This window comes from Onychostoma macrolepis, chromosome 01, assembly GCF_012432095.1.
Source record: "Onychostoma macrolepis isolate SWU-2019 chromosome 01, ASM1243209v1, whole genome shotgun sequence".
Classification (NCBI taxonomy): Eukaryota; Metazoa; Chordata; class Actinopteri; order Cypriniformes; family Cyprinidae; genus Onychostoma; species Onychostoma macrolepis.
Genome location: NC_081155.1, coordinates 37,138,615 through 37,156,605, shown reverse-complemented (window position 1 = coordinate 37,156,605; position 17,991 = coordinate 37,138,615). Strand labels below are relative to the sequence as shown.

The 17,991-nt window shown below is 34.7% G+C and overlaps 1 protein-coding gene across 6 annotated transcripts in view; it reads left to right on the top strand.

The window, feature by feature from the left end:
• Positions 1–17,991, top strand: part of pcdh10a (protocadherin 10a) — a 63,302-nt gene that overhangs the window by 15,869 nt on the left and 29,442 nt on the right. The window contains exons 4-6 of one of the 6 annotated variants that reach the window (XM_058774414.1): positions 922–1,079; positions 3,403–3,452; positions 3,570–5,166. In XM_058774414.1, the coding sequence (XP_058630397.1) occupies positions 922–1,079; positions 3,403–3,452; positions 3,570–3,615 (254 nt within the window). In that variant the 3' untranslated portion in view covers positions 3,616–5,166. The other 5 variants (XM_058774412.1, XM_058774413.1, XM_058774416.1 and 2 more) reach the window with 5 other exon arrangements.

Here is a 17,991-nt window from a genome sequence, read left to right as displayed (position 1 = left end):
TTACTGTTGACATCGGATTGTTACACAGAAGAACAGCAGATAAAGTGAAAGCAGAAGATCTCGGTGCAAGGAAGCGTGTAGCTTCCATAAAACATCTTTTTTGCTAAATAGATCTCGGAACGTGGACAGAGGGACATTGACGCTCCCACGCACATGCTAATTTAATTCATTTTAGACCATTATTCATGGTCTTTTTTTGCTTTTATATCAAAGATATTCTGAAACATTACAAAAACAGGGATTTTTTTTTTTATAAGATGCGAGCGGTGTTTACATTTATAAAACTCACTGGCATGTTTATAGGGTGTTGTGGCTGTATGTTAGGGAGTTGTTTAGATGTTTTGGGTGAAAGATCATAATCATAATTTATATATAATATATTCCAATATATTCTGGTCCCTAGATATGGCTCAAATCTCTGCTTAAATGTAAATCTGTGGGAATTTTTTTTTTTTCACCATTTTATGGTTCAGCAGTCCATAAATTGTGTGTCCAAGTACTCATTTTAATAATAAAGAAAAGTACTACTAAAATCCCTAAGCTTAAAGAGAATGTTCACCTAAAAATGAAAATTCTATCATCATTTACCCATTTCAAATCTGTGACTTACATTTTTATTACAAAAAATAATAGTTTAATTTCTTTTTATATTATTTTGTTCATTTCATGGATCTATTCCTTTTTATCTACAGAACAAATAAAGTCATACAGGTTTGTAATGATGTTTACATGAGTAAATAATGACAGAAATTTAATTTCATTTTCTAGAAATGATATGTTTTATTTTTAACTATACTACAACATTTCATTTCATTTTAATTATATTTTTAAGTATTGTCAAAATAGTAGCACCATTAATTATATATCATTCTACATGATCTTTGCTAACATTTCCTCTCATTCTTCCTCTGTCTTTCACAGGAGCTGATCTTTTTTCCAATTGCACTGAAGAGTGCAAGGCTCTGGGTCACTCCGACCGTTGCTGGATGCCCTCCTTCATGCCTGGTGACAGTCGCCAGGGCGCCGATTACCGTAGCAACCTGCACGTCCCGGGAATGGACGCGGTGCCGGACACTGAGGTACAGGAGAGCGTGGTTCCGGGCGATACGTGCAATCGGGCCGATGATAGATCATTCTCCACGTTCGGCAAAGACAAGTCACACCACGGCACGCTCACACGCCACGAGCTACACACACTCTTACCAAGCGCCCGAGCGCCTTACAAACCCAACTATCTGTGTGAGTACTCACTCAAAATGTACGATTTCTGAACCCCCCAGATCTGATCCACTGCCGTCATCTCTTTTCCAAATCTAACCCATGGCTCTGTTTGTATAGAACTATTTATATTTCTAAAAATAATATGTAATCCCATTTCTCAAAACACCCTTTCTTGACCTATTCTCTTACTTTCCAATTTGTTTTCCCCTTTCCTTCAAAAGCAAAATGACAAAAACCAAAAACACTACATGTATAATATATGGACATATCAATAAAGGACTTTTTTGAGCGAAAGTGTGGAGTTGTGTCCAACATTTTGTCCTCTCCCTGCCCTCTAAATTCTCCCCAAAGCATCTGAAGACACTGGTGAAAAACCATCCTATTACAAATTTGGCTCATGAATGCTGAATTTGCAACTAATTTGTCATCCAAACCTACATAATACATACTTTGTGCTGTGACTTTTCCTTAAGCTGAAATCTATCTTCATCATAATCATGTAAGACATGGTTTGTTTATACAACATAACTATATCTCATCACATGGTTCTGCATCTCCAATAATCACAATTTAGCACATTTTCCACCATCATGTAGCACGTTTATGCCATTATAAACAAAAATGCATGGCATGCCATATAGAGTGGCAGTCGTTATTTTCCAGCTTTCATTTACACCTTATAAAATCCCACAATATCTACCTGTTTTTCATCCATGTCTGTTCTAATCACCATGTCACCACTCTACTGTAATCACACTTGCGACAGTCATAGCGCCCTGCCTCCTCGCCTCTGATTATAGCATGCAAACTGTGGTAGTGTACGCTCACAGCCGCAGACACATCTATCACTTTGTTACTGTATGTGTTTTAATGCAGTATAACTACTACTGTACTAAAGCGAGGACAAGTGTACACTGTGTGCTCTCCTGTGGGCGGAGACTAAGTGTGCATGTGCATGTGTTTGTATTCTTCCAGACATGAGGATATGACAAACCTTATATCCACATGCCCCGCCTCTAAGCTATTTGCTAACTGCATTTTTCTTTTATAACTAGGAATTTTGGGTAACACTCACACAAGAAAATGTCACAATACTGACGTTTATCAGCAAACCACCAAAATGTCACTCTGGAAATTATTTTTTTACAGTGCTTCAAAGGGTTCTGTAAAGCCTTGATTTGCTTTTGATGTCAGATATGGCTTTTCATATTATACGATCATATTTTATTACATAAAATATTAAATAAATTAAAATAAAAATCTAAAATTGTATTAAATGTAGATGAAATATTGAAGTTACTATTACATTTTATATGCTATATACCTCATGTTGGGCCATTTTGAACATCCAAGATAGGATGTTCTTTTTCCTGAAAATGCTAGCCAACATTTTTGCACAAAACTTACGGTCTTTGCTCACATAAGGTATAATAACTTCCCTATTTAATTTTTTGGTACTTTTTTTGGAATTGTTTCCCTACCTTGTTACACTTGTAGTGTTCCCAGTCAAAAATAACAGGTCTTTTCATAACTTATAAATATTTTGTTATGTTATATTATTTCCAAATACTGGATTCAGTCTCCTTCATTAACTTGTTTCTTTTCAATTAGCTTAATTAATCTGAGTTTATGCATCTCAGTTTTTGAGTGAATACTGCCAAAATTAACCACAAATACTTCCTTTTTCTTTCAAAAACAACATGAGCCCAGATCAATGAGACCTGGGATCAATCAGTTCCAAAAATAAACACAAAACCAGTTAAAACAAAGAAAACAAAAAAAACAAAGAAAAAGAAAAAGAATCCAAGATTTGGAGAATATATAGCATATTAAAAGATTTATAATCTATTTTTAAAAGCCTGGTCAATTTTGGTTAACTGGTTTGGTTTTTGGTTAACACCAAATTAAGTAAAGAATTTTCAGCACAGCACAAGTGATATAAAATGCATTTTATGTGCTATATTTGACTGAACAAATTACACAAAAGAACATTTATACAGTTCTCACTCCAATTTGTTTTTAATGTAATTGTCTGAACTATGAGTGATGTTTTTGTGGTGCATGGATAAATGCAGCTACAGCGATGCTTTTCCTTGTGAGATTGGACTCAGTTTGGGAAAATAAATGTTTGTACTGGTAAGAATCAGATTTTAACGTGTTCTCCTGTTCTTTGCCCTATAGCACGCAAAAGGATTTCCTAGCACCTTCCGCGTGGACATTCCTGAAAAAGCGTGAGTTTGCACAGTAACGCAACCGGCCAAAAGCATCAAGGGTTTCTTTTTTTAAACTTCCCTTCGTTTCTTTTTTTTTTTACTGAACTCAATCACGGACAATCTGGTCGTTCCCAGCTCTGTCGGATGTCTGAAACAGATTAAATCGGATGCGATCCGATGACGTAAAGACCCTGAGAATTCTCAGCAGGACTGAGAAACCTCTCCAAATCTCCTCCGAAAAACTGGATGAGAAGAGGGAAGAACAGAGGGAGAGAGCTCAAAAAGAGGATTAGGAGTGATTGAGAGACAAAAGGAGAAAAATGGAGGATCAATGGACACGGTTGTTTCCTCACTCTCGCCGCTCTATGATCAATGTGTCTCTGTTTACAGTCCACTGTAAACTATACCAACTATCTGAGCCCTTTACCCGTTTCAACACGCACACACACACACTCACTCACGCGCGCGCGCATACACACTGTACAAACGTACTGTACAAAGAGCAGCCCAAACTATGTGCATTATAAACTCAACTATCCGTTTTAGACTTGACTGTTTTCTATAGTCGTTTATTTTTTCTTCTTAATCAGTGTGGTCAAGTGTTCTTCTGAAGTTACTATCTTTAGAAAAAGAGTGGATGTGGGGGACAAAAAAATGGAAAAAGTAAAAAAAAAAGAAAAAAAAAGAAAAGAAAAGCCGATTCTGTCCTCTCATTGGCCTATGGATACTTCATCTGACATTGTGGTTATCTTCACGTGTGCAAGTGTGTACTGTTCTCTTTTAAAGCTTCAAATAACTATAAACCTATATATATATATATATATATATAAACATATATATATATAATATAATATATAAATATACTTTTTTCTGAACCTGTGTAGCCCATTGGATAGTTTTCTAAACACCATATTGCCATAAACCAATACAAAGTGCTGAAAAGACTTGCATTAAAATTGGGGCTTCGAATTGTGTGGCCTCTCTGTCTATAAGTGCAGAATTATTTTATGCTGTAGTCATTTGACATAATTCTTTCTCAAATGCACACGGATTACATACAATATATAGCTGAGACCGGGTCTAGTTGTCAAATCTGTGTAAGTCTTAACTACAAAAACATTTTTGAACATTTACATGGTTAATTATTGCTCACGTAAAATATATAGTTCATGATATATACAGAACAGACATTGATCTTTTGTGACAACATGCCCTACATTTTAATGGTAACATACAAAATGTTTTAAGTTTCTCAATTTGCCCTAATATAAATGTGACAACCAACTTGCTGAAGAACAAAATACTTATGTGTTGTTTTACTGTATTTACTTATTTCTTCAGCAGTTTTTTTTTTTTTTTTTTTTTTTAATAAAAAATGCTATTAGAATTTTAATTTGGAGGACAGAATTTACAAAAATGTTCTAGGAATGAAACTAGGTGTCTGGAACCCACATATATGTTCACTGTTAATGAAAACACGTTTTTGTGATTCGACTCGAAACTGAGATCCAGTCCTTTGTGACAACCACCCGGTCTCCTGTCTCTCTCTATATAACACACATTAGATCACATGCTTATAGTTTCATTCAAAGCAATCCAGAACATCTTTTGCTTCTTGGCCTGAAATGATAAGCACAAGTATGAAAGACTTTGATTGCGGATGTTTATTCAGTCCTGCCACACTGACTGTGATTAGAGAGCTGTTTTGAACATTAAACTTCTCTGGCCTTTTCTCCAGTGTTCCTGATTGGCCATTAGAAAAGAAGAAGAAAAAAAAGAGAAAAAAAACACCCATGCTGTTTTATGCCATGGATAAATCAGCATGTAAAAACAAGGCTTTGAATTGAAAACTCTTGCATGACTAATCAGCAACAGAAAAACATCAAGCTTTTTATTTACTAAGAGGACAAATATGGTAGAAATTACTTTTCTCTTGCACAAATGGACACAATGAGTATTCACAATAACAGAATGACAGCTTTTAAGTAAAGATGAGGTCTCCATTTAGACCAGTATCCCTGTGGGGTTTATCCACACTATTGAGATATTGAGATCTTTAATGATTTAGTAATGTTTTTATCTGGTTGTGGTTGTTAATTTTAGTTTAGTAAAGGTTTGTTTTAATGAATATATTTTACACTATAGTACACACACACACACACACACACACACACAGACACACACACACACACACACACACACACATATATATATATATATATATATATATACACACTATCTACCAATCAAAAGTATGGAATCAGTACGATTTATTTCTTTTTATTTCTTTATTTTTTAAAGAAGTCTCTCATCAAGGTTGTATTTAAAATGCAGTAGAACAGTGATATTGTGAAATATTATTACAATTTAAAAATGTAAAATATGTTTTCTATTTTAATTTTCAGCAGCCTTTACTCCAGTCTTTAATGCTGCATGATCCTTCAGAAATCATTCTAATGCAAATTCAGCTCTGCCAAAAATATATTATAATTGAAAACAGTTGTTTTAAATTGTAATAATATTTCACAATATTTCTGTTTTTATTGTATTTTTGATTCAATATATACAGCCTTGGTGAGCATGAGAGACTTCTTTTAAAAACAAAACATTTCATTATTTATTAATCACTTTTGACTGGTACTGTGTATATACCAACACACACTCACACACGCACACACGCACACACGCACCCCCCACCCCCAAACAATAAATAAATTAAATTAAATTAACTGAAAGACCAAATTATGGGTTATCCTCCATTTTTAAATACAAAAAAAAAAAAAAAAAAATATATATATATATATATATATATATATATATATATATAAATCCATGTATATGAACAATTTACTAACCCCTTAACTGTCACTCACAGTTTTGAACAGAGACATTATAGTGCGCTATCCAAACTTACATTTTTATAATTCATGAATGAAAACATTTTGTAACATGAATTTGATGATGTGCCATTTCCATGGTAATGCAATGTCTGAATTTAAAATGGGTTTCAAAGGATGAATTTTGAGATTTAAAGTTTTCAACTGATATATAATTTCTTATGATTTCTAATACGTAATAGAGAAAAATGCAACTAAGAAGACTTTCTGTGACAAAGGTCAGAACTCCTGTTATGATGTAGATTTTTCAGGTCCACTCTTGTCATAAATTAATCTATTACTTTTCCTACATAATTTTTTAACAAAAAACGTGGTAACGTACCTATTTAGGAGTCTTAGACCTTTCCAATGATATATAGTTTGTCATGATTAGATTAGTATTTAATTGTAAAATAGTGAAGTAAACATAGACGTCCGCAGAGGGACAGTGACAGTTAAGAGGAATATTATAGAGCATTGATAATGGATATAGATTGTTTAAAAAACAAACAAACAAACAAACAAACAAACAAACAAACAAACAAACAAACAAACTGTCAAACACTATTATACTGTATATATATATATATACATATTATATAATATTATTATATAACATTAAAATAGAATTTTATATATATATATATATATATATATATATATATATATATATATATATATATATAAAATATCACACTGAAAGATCCAAAAAGAGATCTGTTCTCTCAGAACATGTCTATGTTGTTTGAGGTTCTGGCTATTATGTCCTGAAGGGTCTCTGAACACATCATTGTCATTTTGAGAATGTAATGGTGACCAGTGGAAAACCACTGAGTTCGCTTTCAAAATTCTCCAAATACCAAGAACAAGATATCTGCTTTCTCTCAAGTCACACGACAGCCGAGAGGGTTGGGCAGGTTAAAGAGGGGGTCGGAACCATGAAATGTCAGACAGGCACAGCACCCAGATAAAAACGAGGTCAAGAGATATCAGAGAAAGACTGAATGACCACAGACAAAGACATGTTATCAGCCAATCTGCCCCCTCCTCTGGGCCTGACTATCCCACACAGACACCGCCAGAGCTGGGGAAGATCATCCCAACAAGTAAGTGATTGTAGGAGGTCGGGCTCCTCTTATCTCCTTTCGTTCTGGAGTTCATCACAAGACACACCACTAAACAAAAAGATTATCTTCAGTGTGAAAGCATGTGATGGAGGGAGAAGGGGAGGAATGTGAATGAGAGCAAAAAGCAAGCAAACATGAGCACACAAGAGGGATCAGGTTCAAATTTGGCCTGTGAAATGTCCTGTTTCCCTCTTTCTCCCCCACTTTATTGTCTATTAAAGTCAAAAGGCCCTCAAAAAGGTCATCAGTAAACACAAGCTATAGAGTACCATGGTTTTTCTCAGCATTTCTCATTTCTCATTCTGTGGCATGATCATTTTACACTTTTTTATTACGTCAAAGAAAAATCAGTTAGAATTTTTTTTTTTTTTTTTTTTTTTTAGAAACCGTCATTGGGGACTGTAGGGAGTTTATGAAAAAAAAAGAAAATTCAGCAAGAATTAATTACAAAATGCATTAAAGTGATCAAAGTAAAGTCATGTAAAGACATTTATAATGTTACAAAAAAGAAAGAAAATAAATGCTGCTCTTTGAAGCTTTCTACTCATTAAATGAATGAATGAATGAATGAAACAAACAAATAAATGTATTTTCGACAAAAAACTAAGCAGTTTTCAACATTGATAATAATAAGAAATGTTCCACGTTTAAGCATTAAATCAGCATGTTAGCATCATTTCTGAGGAATTACATATTTGCCATCACAGGAATAAGTTATATTAAAAAAAAAAAATAAGGTCACACTTTATATTAGGTGGCCTTAACTACTATGTACTTGCATCAAAAAATAAGTACAATGTACTTATTGTGTTCATATTGTATTGCAAAACACTTCTGCTGCTATTGAGGTGGGATACGGGTAAGGCTAGGGACAGGTTTGGTGGTTTGGGTCGGTTTAAGGGTGGGTTAAGGTGTAAGGGATGGGTCAACAGTGTAATTATAAATGTAATTACAGAAATGAATTACAGATGTAACTACATATATGTATTTTTTAAAATATAAGTACAATGTAAAAACATGTATGTACACAATAAGTGCATTGCACCAAATAATTAATTTAAATGTAAGTACATAGTAGTTAAGGCCACCTAATATAAAGTGGGACCAAAAATAAAAAATACAATTCATAACAGACATTTTTAATTGTAATAATATTTCAGAATATCACTATTTTACTGTATTTTTGGACAAATAAATGCAGCCTTGTTGAGCATTAAATAATTCTTTCAGATAAAAAAGCACAAAGTTTTAAATGGTTCAATCTATTATTTATTTTATCAGTGTTTTATTCTTTCTCCATATGTCTCTGTATCTGCTTCTCGCTATTTTTAAATTCTTATCTTAGTAAGTAATGGTGACACACAAATGGCAGTGAGAATGACCAGCCACCAGCAGCAGCAGCAACTTTCCTAATACTCAATGCTTGTCTAAGTATATAGCCACAAACACAAGACAGAGCAGTTCACAGACACACACCTAAACAGCTAGCAGATATTCAAAAAATACAAAAACAAATGCCCTATGGCAAGGATTGATGTCTTCAGCATTTAATGGTACAATCCCTAACAAGTATGAGTCAAATAAACCCAACCCTGTTTTACTCTCCATTACAAACTTATTGACAGAAACGCAATGGTTTGTTACACAGGATCTCACATCAGCTAGCACAGCCAGGCTATGCACATATTTATAAAGCAATATCACATCATTCATTATGCTGTACTGTAAGCAGAAAAGGCTCCTGCTGCTCCTCATCCACATCTACACTATTCAATAATGCCGCTCATCAGGAGGGAAATATGATATCAGCTTAGCCAGAGATGAATCGATCAGGCCGTAATGAACACCTGGGTGGACCTCATTTCTGTGGAGAATAAGTGAGTGAGAGAGAAATATGTTTGGACTTACATCCAGATATATTCAGAGTACCTGCATAAAGAATGACTAAAGAACCACATTTGCATTTCTTGAAGGAAATAACGGTGCTTGCAAGGCAGCAAACGTTAGCAGCTAAAGGCAGGCGGGTCAAAGGCCACGGATCCAAAGATCAATGCCAGTGCTGAACGTTCTATTAGTGTAAGTCAAAGAGATTTTAAAACTCTAATTTTGGTTGGTTACAAAACCCAAAAATACATAATACATAAGGCTGAAATTCTCTAAATAACAGCTGCTGGAGATTAGTGTGAAGTTGAGGAAGAAATATACTGTAAGAAATTTCAGAACTATGTTTTCTTAGCAAGCACTGTATTATTAATAGAAAATGTGCTATTAGCAGCAAACTAATACAGACTTGTTTAAGAACTTCAGGAAAATGTTTCAGATGAAACTGGAGAATATAAATTTTAGCAAAAACAACCACTTGCAAGACCAAAGCCTTTGTAATCACTGTAGACTTTAAATAGATGAATTATTCATTAAAATACAGCTTTCTGGAATACTGATTGGTCAAATATTTTTGCATAATGATTGTTTTAACTATACTGTATAATTAACTTGTTTTTTTTATTTTTATTTTTTTTTATTATAATTTTTTGTTTTATGCATGCTACTGTATGCTAGTTTTGTGTCTCGTATTGCTGTTTTCCCTCTTAATAAAATCATTTTGACTTAAATCAATATTAATGTCCATTTATGTATTTATTAGGTAAGAATCTGTGTTCAGACAATGCACAGTCAGCCAGTCATTATCTCAAAACAAAACCCTTCAGGATGATACAAGATACACCTGATCACCTGATTTTTATTTTATTTTATTTTATTTTATTTTATTTTATTTTATTTTATTTTATTTTATTTTATTTTATTTTATTTTATTTTATTTTATTTTATTTTATTTTATTTTATTTTATTTTATTTTATTTTATTTTATAAAATTTTATTTATTGTATTAAAACAAAATTAAACTGAAAATAAAATCAAACCATATATTTTATTAAATAAAATGTATTAAATAAAAGTTATATCCACACAAGTACCATTCAAATTGAATATATTTGGAGATGTCTTTTTAAATATTTTTGAATGAAGTCTTCTGTGCTCACCAAGACTGCATTTATATATTCAAATATGCAGAATAAAAACAAACAGTAATATTGTGAATTATTATTATTTAAAATAACTGACTTCATTTTCCATAGATTTTTAATTGTAGATGGCATAGTTGATTTTCAGCAGCCATTACTTCAGTCTTCAGTGTTGTTGTGGTACATTTGATAAAGATTCTTAATGAATAAAACATGAAAAAGAACATAATTTATTTGAAGCAACAATGTAAAATTATAAATGTGTGAATATCAATTTAAAAAATATACTGATCCCAAGCTTTTGAATGGTATATACAGTACATATACACACACTCTTACACCTTTATTGGATTTAATGGTATGAGTGGCCAAATTGTCATCATAATGTAAACTTTTCCAAAAATAAAAATTTGTTTGCAAAGTTTTTGCAAACCTTGACAGAGCACATGAGGGACAGTGAGACAAAGAGCTATTCAGAAGAAAGACGAACCTTTGAACATTGTATTTTAGCCATCCCAAGAGAAAATACAAGCGGATCCATGATGCAGTGTCTGTCCAAGGACAAGAATAGCGAGCATGCAGCAGAAATAAGCCCTGTAGCAGCAGCAGCACAGAAAGAGTGCCGACAGAGTCAGTCTGCGGCCCCACACATCAGCTAATTCACAGACACACCTGGTGAGCGCACAGTCGCCGAACATTGATTCTGACTCCACCTAGTCATACACGGCGTAAAAATCTGCTATACAGTCAAAATGGAATTACAAACTAGCCTACTGCGCTGTCAAATTAAAATACTATAAAAGGCAGTGCGTTGTGGCTGACCAGAGATTCCTGCAGGGTAAAGGCTGTTGCTGCCCTGTGGATCTCTGAAATAAGAGATCTCTATTGTAAGACATCTGAAATCTCACTGGGACTAACCTGGTTAAGTAATGGTTTATTTAAAGGTAAAAAGTGTGTTAGATGAAACCCTGAAGTTTAGTGTTGGACACTCAGAGGGTCGCAAGGTCAAATCCCAGTTGGAATCGACATTAAATTATACCTCCAAGCGATGACAGGAAAACAGCAGATAGAGCAAGAACTTATCCACCTTATTCATGTACTCTCTTTTGAATTAAGTAGTATTAGTTACTGTTAAATAATATCAATTAGCAGTATATATGAGCAATATCAAACAAGTAGCAGTGCAATATGGCTGGATATCGGCACGGCTGTGATTCGGCCGTAGGTAATTGCAGCATGCCGAGATACAGCCATATTGCACGGCTATGAGCGTGTTAGCCTATTGCGTTTATACAACAGTTCGATGACACGAGTGTGTAAATACATAAGAAACAAGAACAGAGTGTCTTTAAAGGGCACCTATTATGTAAAATCCACTTTTACATGGTGTTTTGAACAGAACCACCCTACAATAACAAAAATCCACCCACCCCTCATTTTTTAATCCCCTTTAAATCAAGTCAGTCTCACTAGGCCTGCTGTTTTGATTCTCACCGCAGTGTGACGTCACATTTCAGAGGGCGGGGCCATGGGGGTTGATTGACAGCCCTGCATTGCCATAGTTTCCGTCCTCAGAGGTTGTAAGCTGTCCTCCATTTTCTCCGCGCTCGAGCAGCTGCAACATCAATAATGTCTCGCAAGCAATTCTGGTGCTCTGTGTTTGGATGTAAGACTGAACATAAGAGTCTTCATTTTCTCCCAACATCTGAGCTGCTGAGGATGCTGTGGATTACTTCAATTTTTCAAGGTAATGCCCCTCAAAATCTACCTAAATACGTGTATCACTCCAGACTTCTTTGTGAATGTCATGTCGTTATAGTGCTTAGCCTTTTAATTGTATTTGTGTGCGTACATTAAATATTTGAACTGATCAGCTTGTGAGATTAGTTTGCGCAGTTCGTTCGAGCTAACATCGCGCTGTTTCGTCCCGCTTTCAGTGCATTTGACTTCCCCTATTATCCGGCTGAACACCGGTTCTCTCACTCTCAGTTATGTTGTTTATACCGGCTGTTTATTGCTGTAGATATGCAATGCAGGGAGAAGGATACGCTACACCCTCTTCTGGAGAGGGGGCAGGAATATGCAGCTCATTTGCATTTAAAGCCATACACTCCAAATCAGCTCTTTTTTAGACACACCCCAAAATGACATTTGCCAGCTGTTATAATACATGATCTGTGGGGTATTTTGGGCTGAAACTTCACAGACACATTCTGGGGATACCCAGTAACAATATTACATCTTGTAAAAAGGGGCATAATAGGTGCCCTTTAAAAGCCCTCTTTTCTACTTCCTTCCGCCATGGATTGAAATCTCAAGTTGACAGTTTAACAGCTGAACCCAAGCTTCCATTACTAATTTGAAAACATCACTTTGGAACTAGTAACGGAGGAACGTTGAGTTGCTTCATTAAAAGCTTATTGTATTCAAATGGTTAAAAGTTCACTGTATTATTAAGAGCATTATGAGAGAGAGATGGACTTAGCGAGTGTGATTACCTGCATCTGATACAGCATTCATTATTCAGCTCAATCTCATATTCACAATAAAAGATTAGTTTTAATGTCTGCTGAGGAAAGCAATATCTTTGTTGTACTATTCTTTCATCTGTTATGGGTGATTTCCAATGACAGAGCTGCTCAGTGAATTTGTTGGCTGTGTCTTACAACTTGTTGAAAGTAAAAATAACTTCCTTGTTTACAGCCCTGTTTCAAGGTGCGTTCACACCATAATTGCAAGATACCAACTTGTAAAAAACATTCACGACCTCGTATAACCAGTAATTACAACTTGTGAACTGGGAGTTTTCTGAGAGCTACGGCTTGTACCACGTGACCGCTAGACCTCATGTGGAACCAGCAAAAAATGGCGGCACTTTCAAAGAAAGCTATTATTGCTCTAAAAAAGGAGGAAATAGATACATATATAGATACTATAATGTACTATAATATAAAAACATATCTAAGTGTTCATACTGTTATTATTTTGTTGTTGTTTGTTTAGGTTAGCAATATTTATCGTCGTCATCATTAATAATAACAAACAAACAAACAAACAAACAAACAGTTTGTAATTATTTTTTACCTGACATGGTTTCTGTGTTCTGTAATATTTAGTAGTAGCATACAAATGTAATGTTATGTGTTTTACAGCTGCTAGTAACATTTTTATGCGGTCATGGGTTCATTTTGTTGACTGTCGCTATAGAAACGGATAATCCTCAGTACAAGTATGTGAACAGTATCGAGTTGAACCAAAGCCACTAGAAGGCAAGCCTGCAACCATTTTCCGAAAAAGTGTAATGGCTAAAGCTAACGCTTCTGGTCTGGCAGTAAGTGGGAAAGGAGACCAGAGGCCGTATTTTTTGAATGGATGTCAATGGAGAAGAGGCTTCACTACGCTGAATAAACAGCTTTTTAGAGGAAAGGCTTATCATTTAATGAATCGACAGCCTATCTGCTAATCATCAACATGTTTTGGATTGAACTATTTTTAGAGTTTACCATGAAAAAAAATATGCTGTTTTATAAGAGAAGTCACTGACTTTTGCGACAGGTGGGATTCAGCTTACGGCACTTCTCATTCATTCCTATGGGATCCGTAAATGGCTACTGAGTGTCGCACAACTCTGACAGAAATTCAATGACGTCAAGGCTGTAAATGTGATTGGTTATTAAGGGACACGTGATCCAAGTTAGCCATTATGCGTTCCCCAATAGTAAGTAATACAGACCCTCTCATGTCCCTATAGTAATGCTGCCTTCATGCCATATCGTAATTACCATAATTTTGAGATGACAACACGTGAGCTGTCCACGTCCTCGGACTTGGAATTATGCTTTTCTATGGCAACACTATCAACCCCTAAACAGTGCCTGCGGTCAGTACGGTGGTCAGGTGGTGCAGCGGTCATGTGGTACAAGCTGTAGCTCTCTGAAAACTCCCAGTTCACAAGTTGAAATTAGAGTTCTACAAGGACGTGAACGCTTTTTACAAGTTGGTATCTCGTAATTACGGGAATTCTTATATGGCGTGAACACACCTTTAGATAACCTCTGGTTGAATGTCACTTGTTGTCATCTCGGAATTACGATAATTACAACATGGCGTGAACACACCATAAGTCTCTTGCAATATAAAAGTTTTTTTTTTTGCAGTCTCTTGTCTCCAATCTAATGGTGGAACACTGTAACTAAAATCACCATCACACACCATTTTACAATACTAAATAACTATAAAATACTATAAAAACATACTACTATTATTTATATAAAATATTATTTACTGAATAATAACATTTAATAAATAAGAACAACAACAGCCATTATAAAAGTTGTTAGGCAATTCAGTCAAAAGTACAAAGTCAGTGCTCTAATACAGGTCTACAGCATTAAAGTTACATAAATTATAGGCTACCGTGATGAGATTTTGCCCTCAGCCAAAACTAGTTGCTCTGGAACAAATAATATATTTATGAGACCAAAGACTGCCCATTAGATTTACCCAAAATGAATTATATCCCATGTTTAACCACTATAGAGACATCAGAGCCAGCGACAAATTCCAGAAGAGCTGGCCGAGGTAAGACTGCTCTCGGTGGGTACCAACCTATCAGTCTGCTCATAAACAAATTTAACACAACTGGATCAATTATGAATTGATAGTAAATATTTTAACTTGAGTATATTTGTCCCTAAAAATGTGAATATACTGTATGAATTATGTAGCAATAATTTACCAAAGCCGATTAAAGTGAAAGCTGCTTAAACCAGCTTATGCTTGTTTGATGGTCTCTCAGCCTGGCCAGACACCCCAAAACTCCTTAAAACCAGCACAAAGCTTTTTAAGTTTAGTTTTTTCATTTAAAATGTATATTCTATTTTGTTTCAGTTAACAAAAGCAATTTTAATAGTTTCAGTTTACAATAACAACATTAGCCAGTAAAGAAGGGACAGCTGCAGTTCTAGTATAAATCCCCCTCAAATTAAATAATTGTCCTTGAGTGGGCGAATCAGTTTGAGACCCCCCAAACAATGCAGAAACATTAGCAATCTTTACATTTTAATTAGATATAGATATTTACCAGTCAAGATTAAGCATAGCTTGACTCGTGAACCAAATACATAAACAAAACAAACAAAAACAGCTGAACAGTTTGTTGTTGGAGTCAGTGTGATAAATGCGCCTGACATCTGCAGCGGATGCTGAGACAGTCTGGCTGCACTTCTACTGTTGTTTTCTCACTGTGAATGCTGAAGAAGGGACAGAAACTTCTTCAGTCTGTAACAATACACACATAATGGTAGAATATATACATATAATGATATCACATCGAAACAATATAAAACTTATAAACTTGGTTTATATAAAATTATTGCTTTTAGCTTTTTTTTTTTAGAACAAACATAGCATTGTAATCATTTTGAAAATCAAAACTTTCACCTTGACACAGTAATATGAGTTTTCACAACAATATTTTTGGATTATATTTCCTTCTTTTATTACTACTACAGTATAGTCGATAGACACACAACACACACACAAGGAAAACAACTAAACATTAGCTGAAAGAAAAGCATGAGGCACTTATAAACAAGAATAAAACATTGGCCATGCATTTCTGTGACACAAACACACAGAGGTGCATCTGTAAATGATCAGTGCGTGCAGAAAAATCGACAACAGGCTCTAATGAGCAGAAAGGTTGTTTGTGTGAGTTAATGTGTTATGAGTGTGTCTGACGGGTTTGGTTCATACCTGTCCTGTGTTTCTCCCAGGAAACAATTACTGGCCATATTACACATAGACACACACACACACACACACACACACACACGCACACACACACACACACATATTTGTTTTTGTGAATAGTGGGGACATTCCACAGGCGTAATGGTTTTTATACTGTACAGACCGTATTTTCTATCACCCTACACCTAACCCTACCCCTTACAGGAAACTTTTTACTTTCTCAAAAAAACTCGTTCTGTATTATTTATAAGCCTTTTGAAATATGGGGCCATGGGGAAATGTCCTCATAAGTCACCTTCTCCTTGTAATACCTATGTCATACCCATGTCATTATAGAAATTTGTGTCCTCATATGTCACAAACACACACACACACACACACACACACACACACACACACCCTATAGCAGAGAGACAAGAAATATCTATGAACAACATACTGTATGCACAAATAAAACATACATACACTTAAGCATTCCACTCACACAAGCACTGTGATTTAGCCAAGACATGTAGCAGAACCCAAACCTCAAAAATGTAGCTATAAACTGCTTAAATCATCTGGATTCAGTCAGATTTATTGAACTGAAATTGTTTGTGGCCTATGACCACATTTACAAGTCACATAAATTCCAAAAAGTGGCATTATTGTTAAAGGGGTCATCGAATGCAAAATTCACTTTTACATGTTGTTTGAACATAAATGTGTGTTGGCAGTGTTTGTACACATCCACCCTATAATGATAAAAATCCACCCAGTGTTTTTGTTTTGTTTTGTTTTGTTTTTTTATCCCTATAAATAATATCCCCTTTCTCATATCAAGCCATTCTCAGATGCCTGTCTGTGTGACATCGTTATTTACTCCCGACATCTGAGCCACTGAAGACACAAGGGAATGCGCTCTCCAATCTGCCTAAATGCGTTTATGTTCACGCAAATCATGAGGGGTGGGGTGAGCAGAGCTCATTAGCATTTAAAGAAACATGCACTAAAACAGGTTGCTGTGTGCAGAGCTGTTTTTGGCAAGGTAAAAAGGGTGTTATTTTACACTACCATTGAGAAATTTTAACCAAAATATGTTATAGACTTTTCATTAAGACCCTAAAGAATCATATCATCTTGTGGAAAATGGGCATCCGATGACCCCTTTAACCTGTTAACGCCAGCGCACTGAAAACAAAAACATAAACGATGTTTTTTCCATCATCCATTCATTCATCCATCTATCCTAAACTGCTTGTCCTCTGTAGGGTCACAAGGGTGCTGGACGTTTCATTATCTGAAATAAAAATTTTAATAATTGGAAGAACTGAAACTTTTAATTATACTGTATTAAAAAACAGTTGTAAATACAACAAAGATTATTTTAGTTTTTTACTGTTTGAATTTGAATTTATTTATTAGGATTAACCCCTTGAGATGTACCATCTCGTTTTCGAGGGGTCCCACAATGCATCACAATCACAATATAGTAACAAAAAACAAACAAAACAAAACACAAATTAACACTGTTACTTTTCTACTATACTGCATTATAAAAATGATAAATAAAAAAAAAAAGGTAAATAAAACAAACATGGAGCGTGTTTTACACGAAAATACTGTTTCAGTTTGTCGGCCTCAAAATGTAATGTTTTACTTTCATTGTAACTGTATGCGAAAATGAAAAAAAAAGTGAAAATTGTTTCGATACAATGTTTTTTTCAGTATGTTCCAGTTTTTTACTTAAAAATTTCACATCTGATTCAATCTGTTAATTGCCGTCTCTTTGTAACTG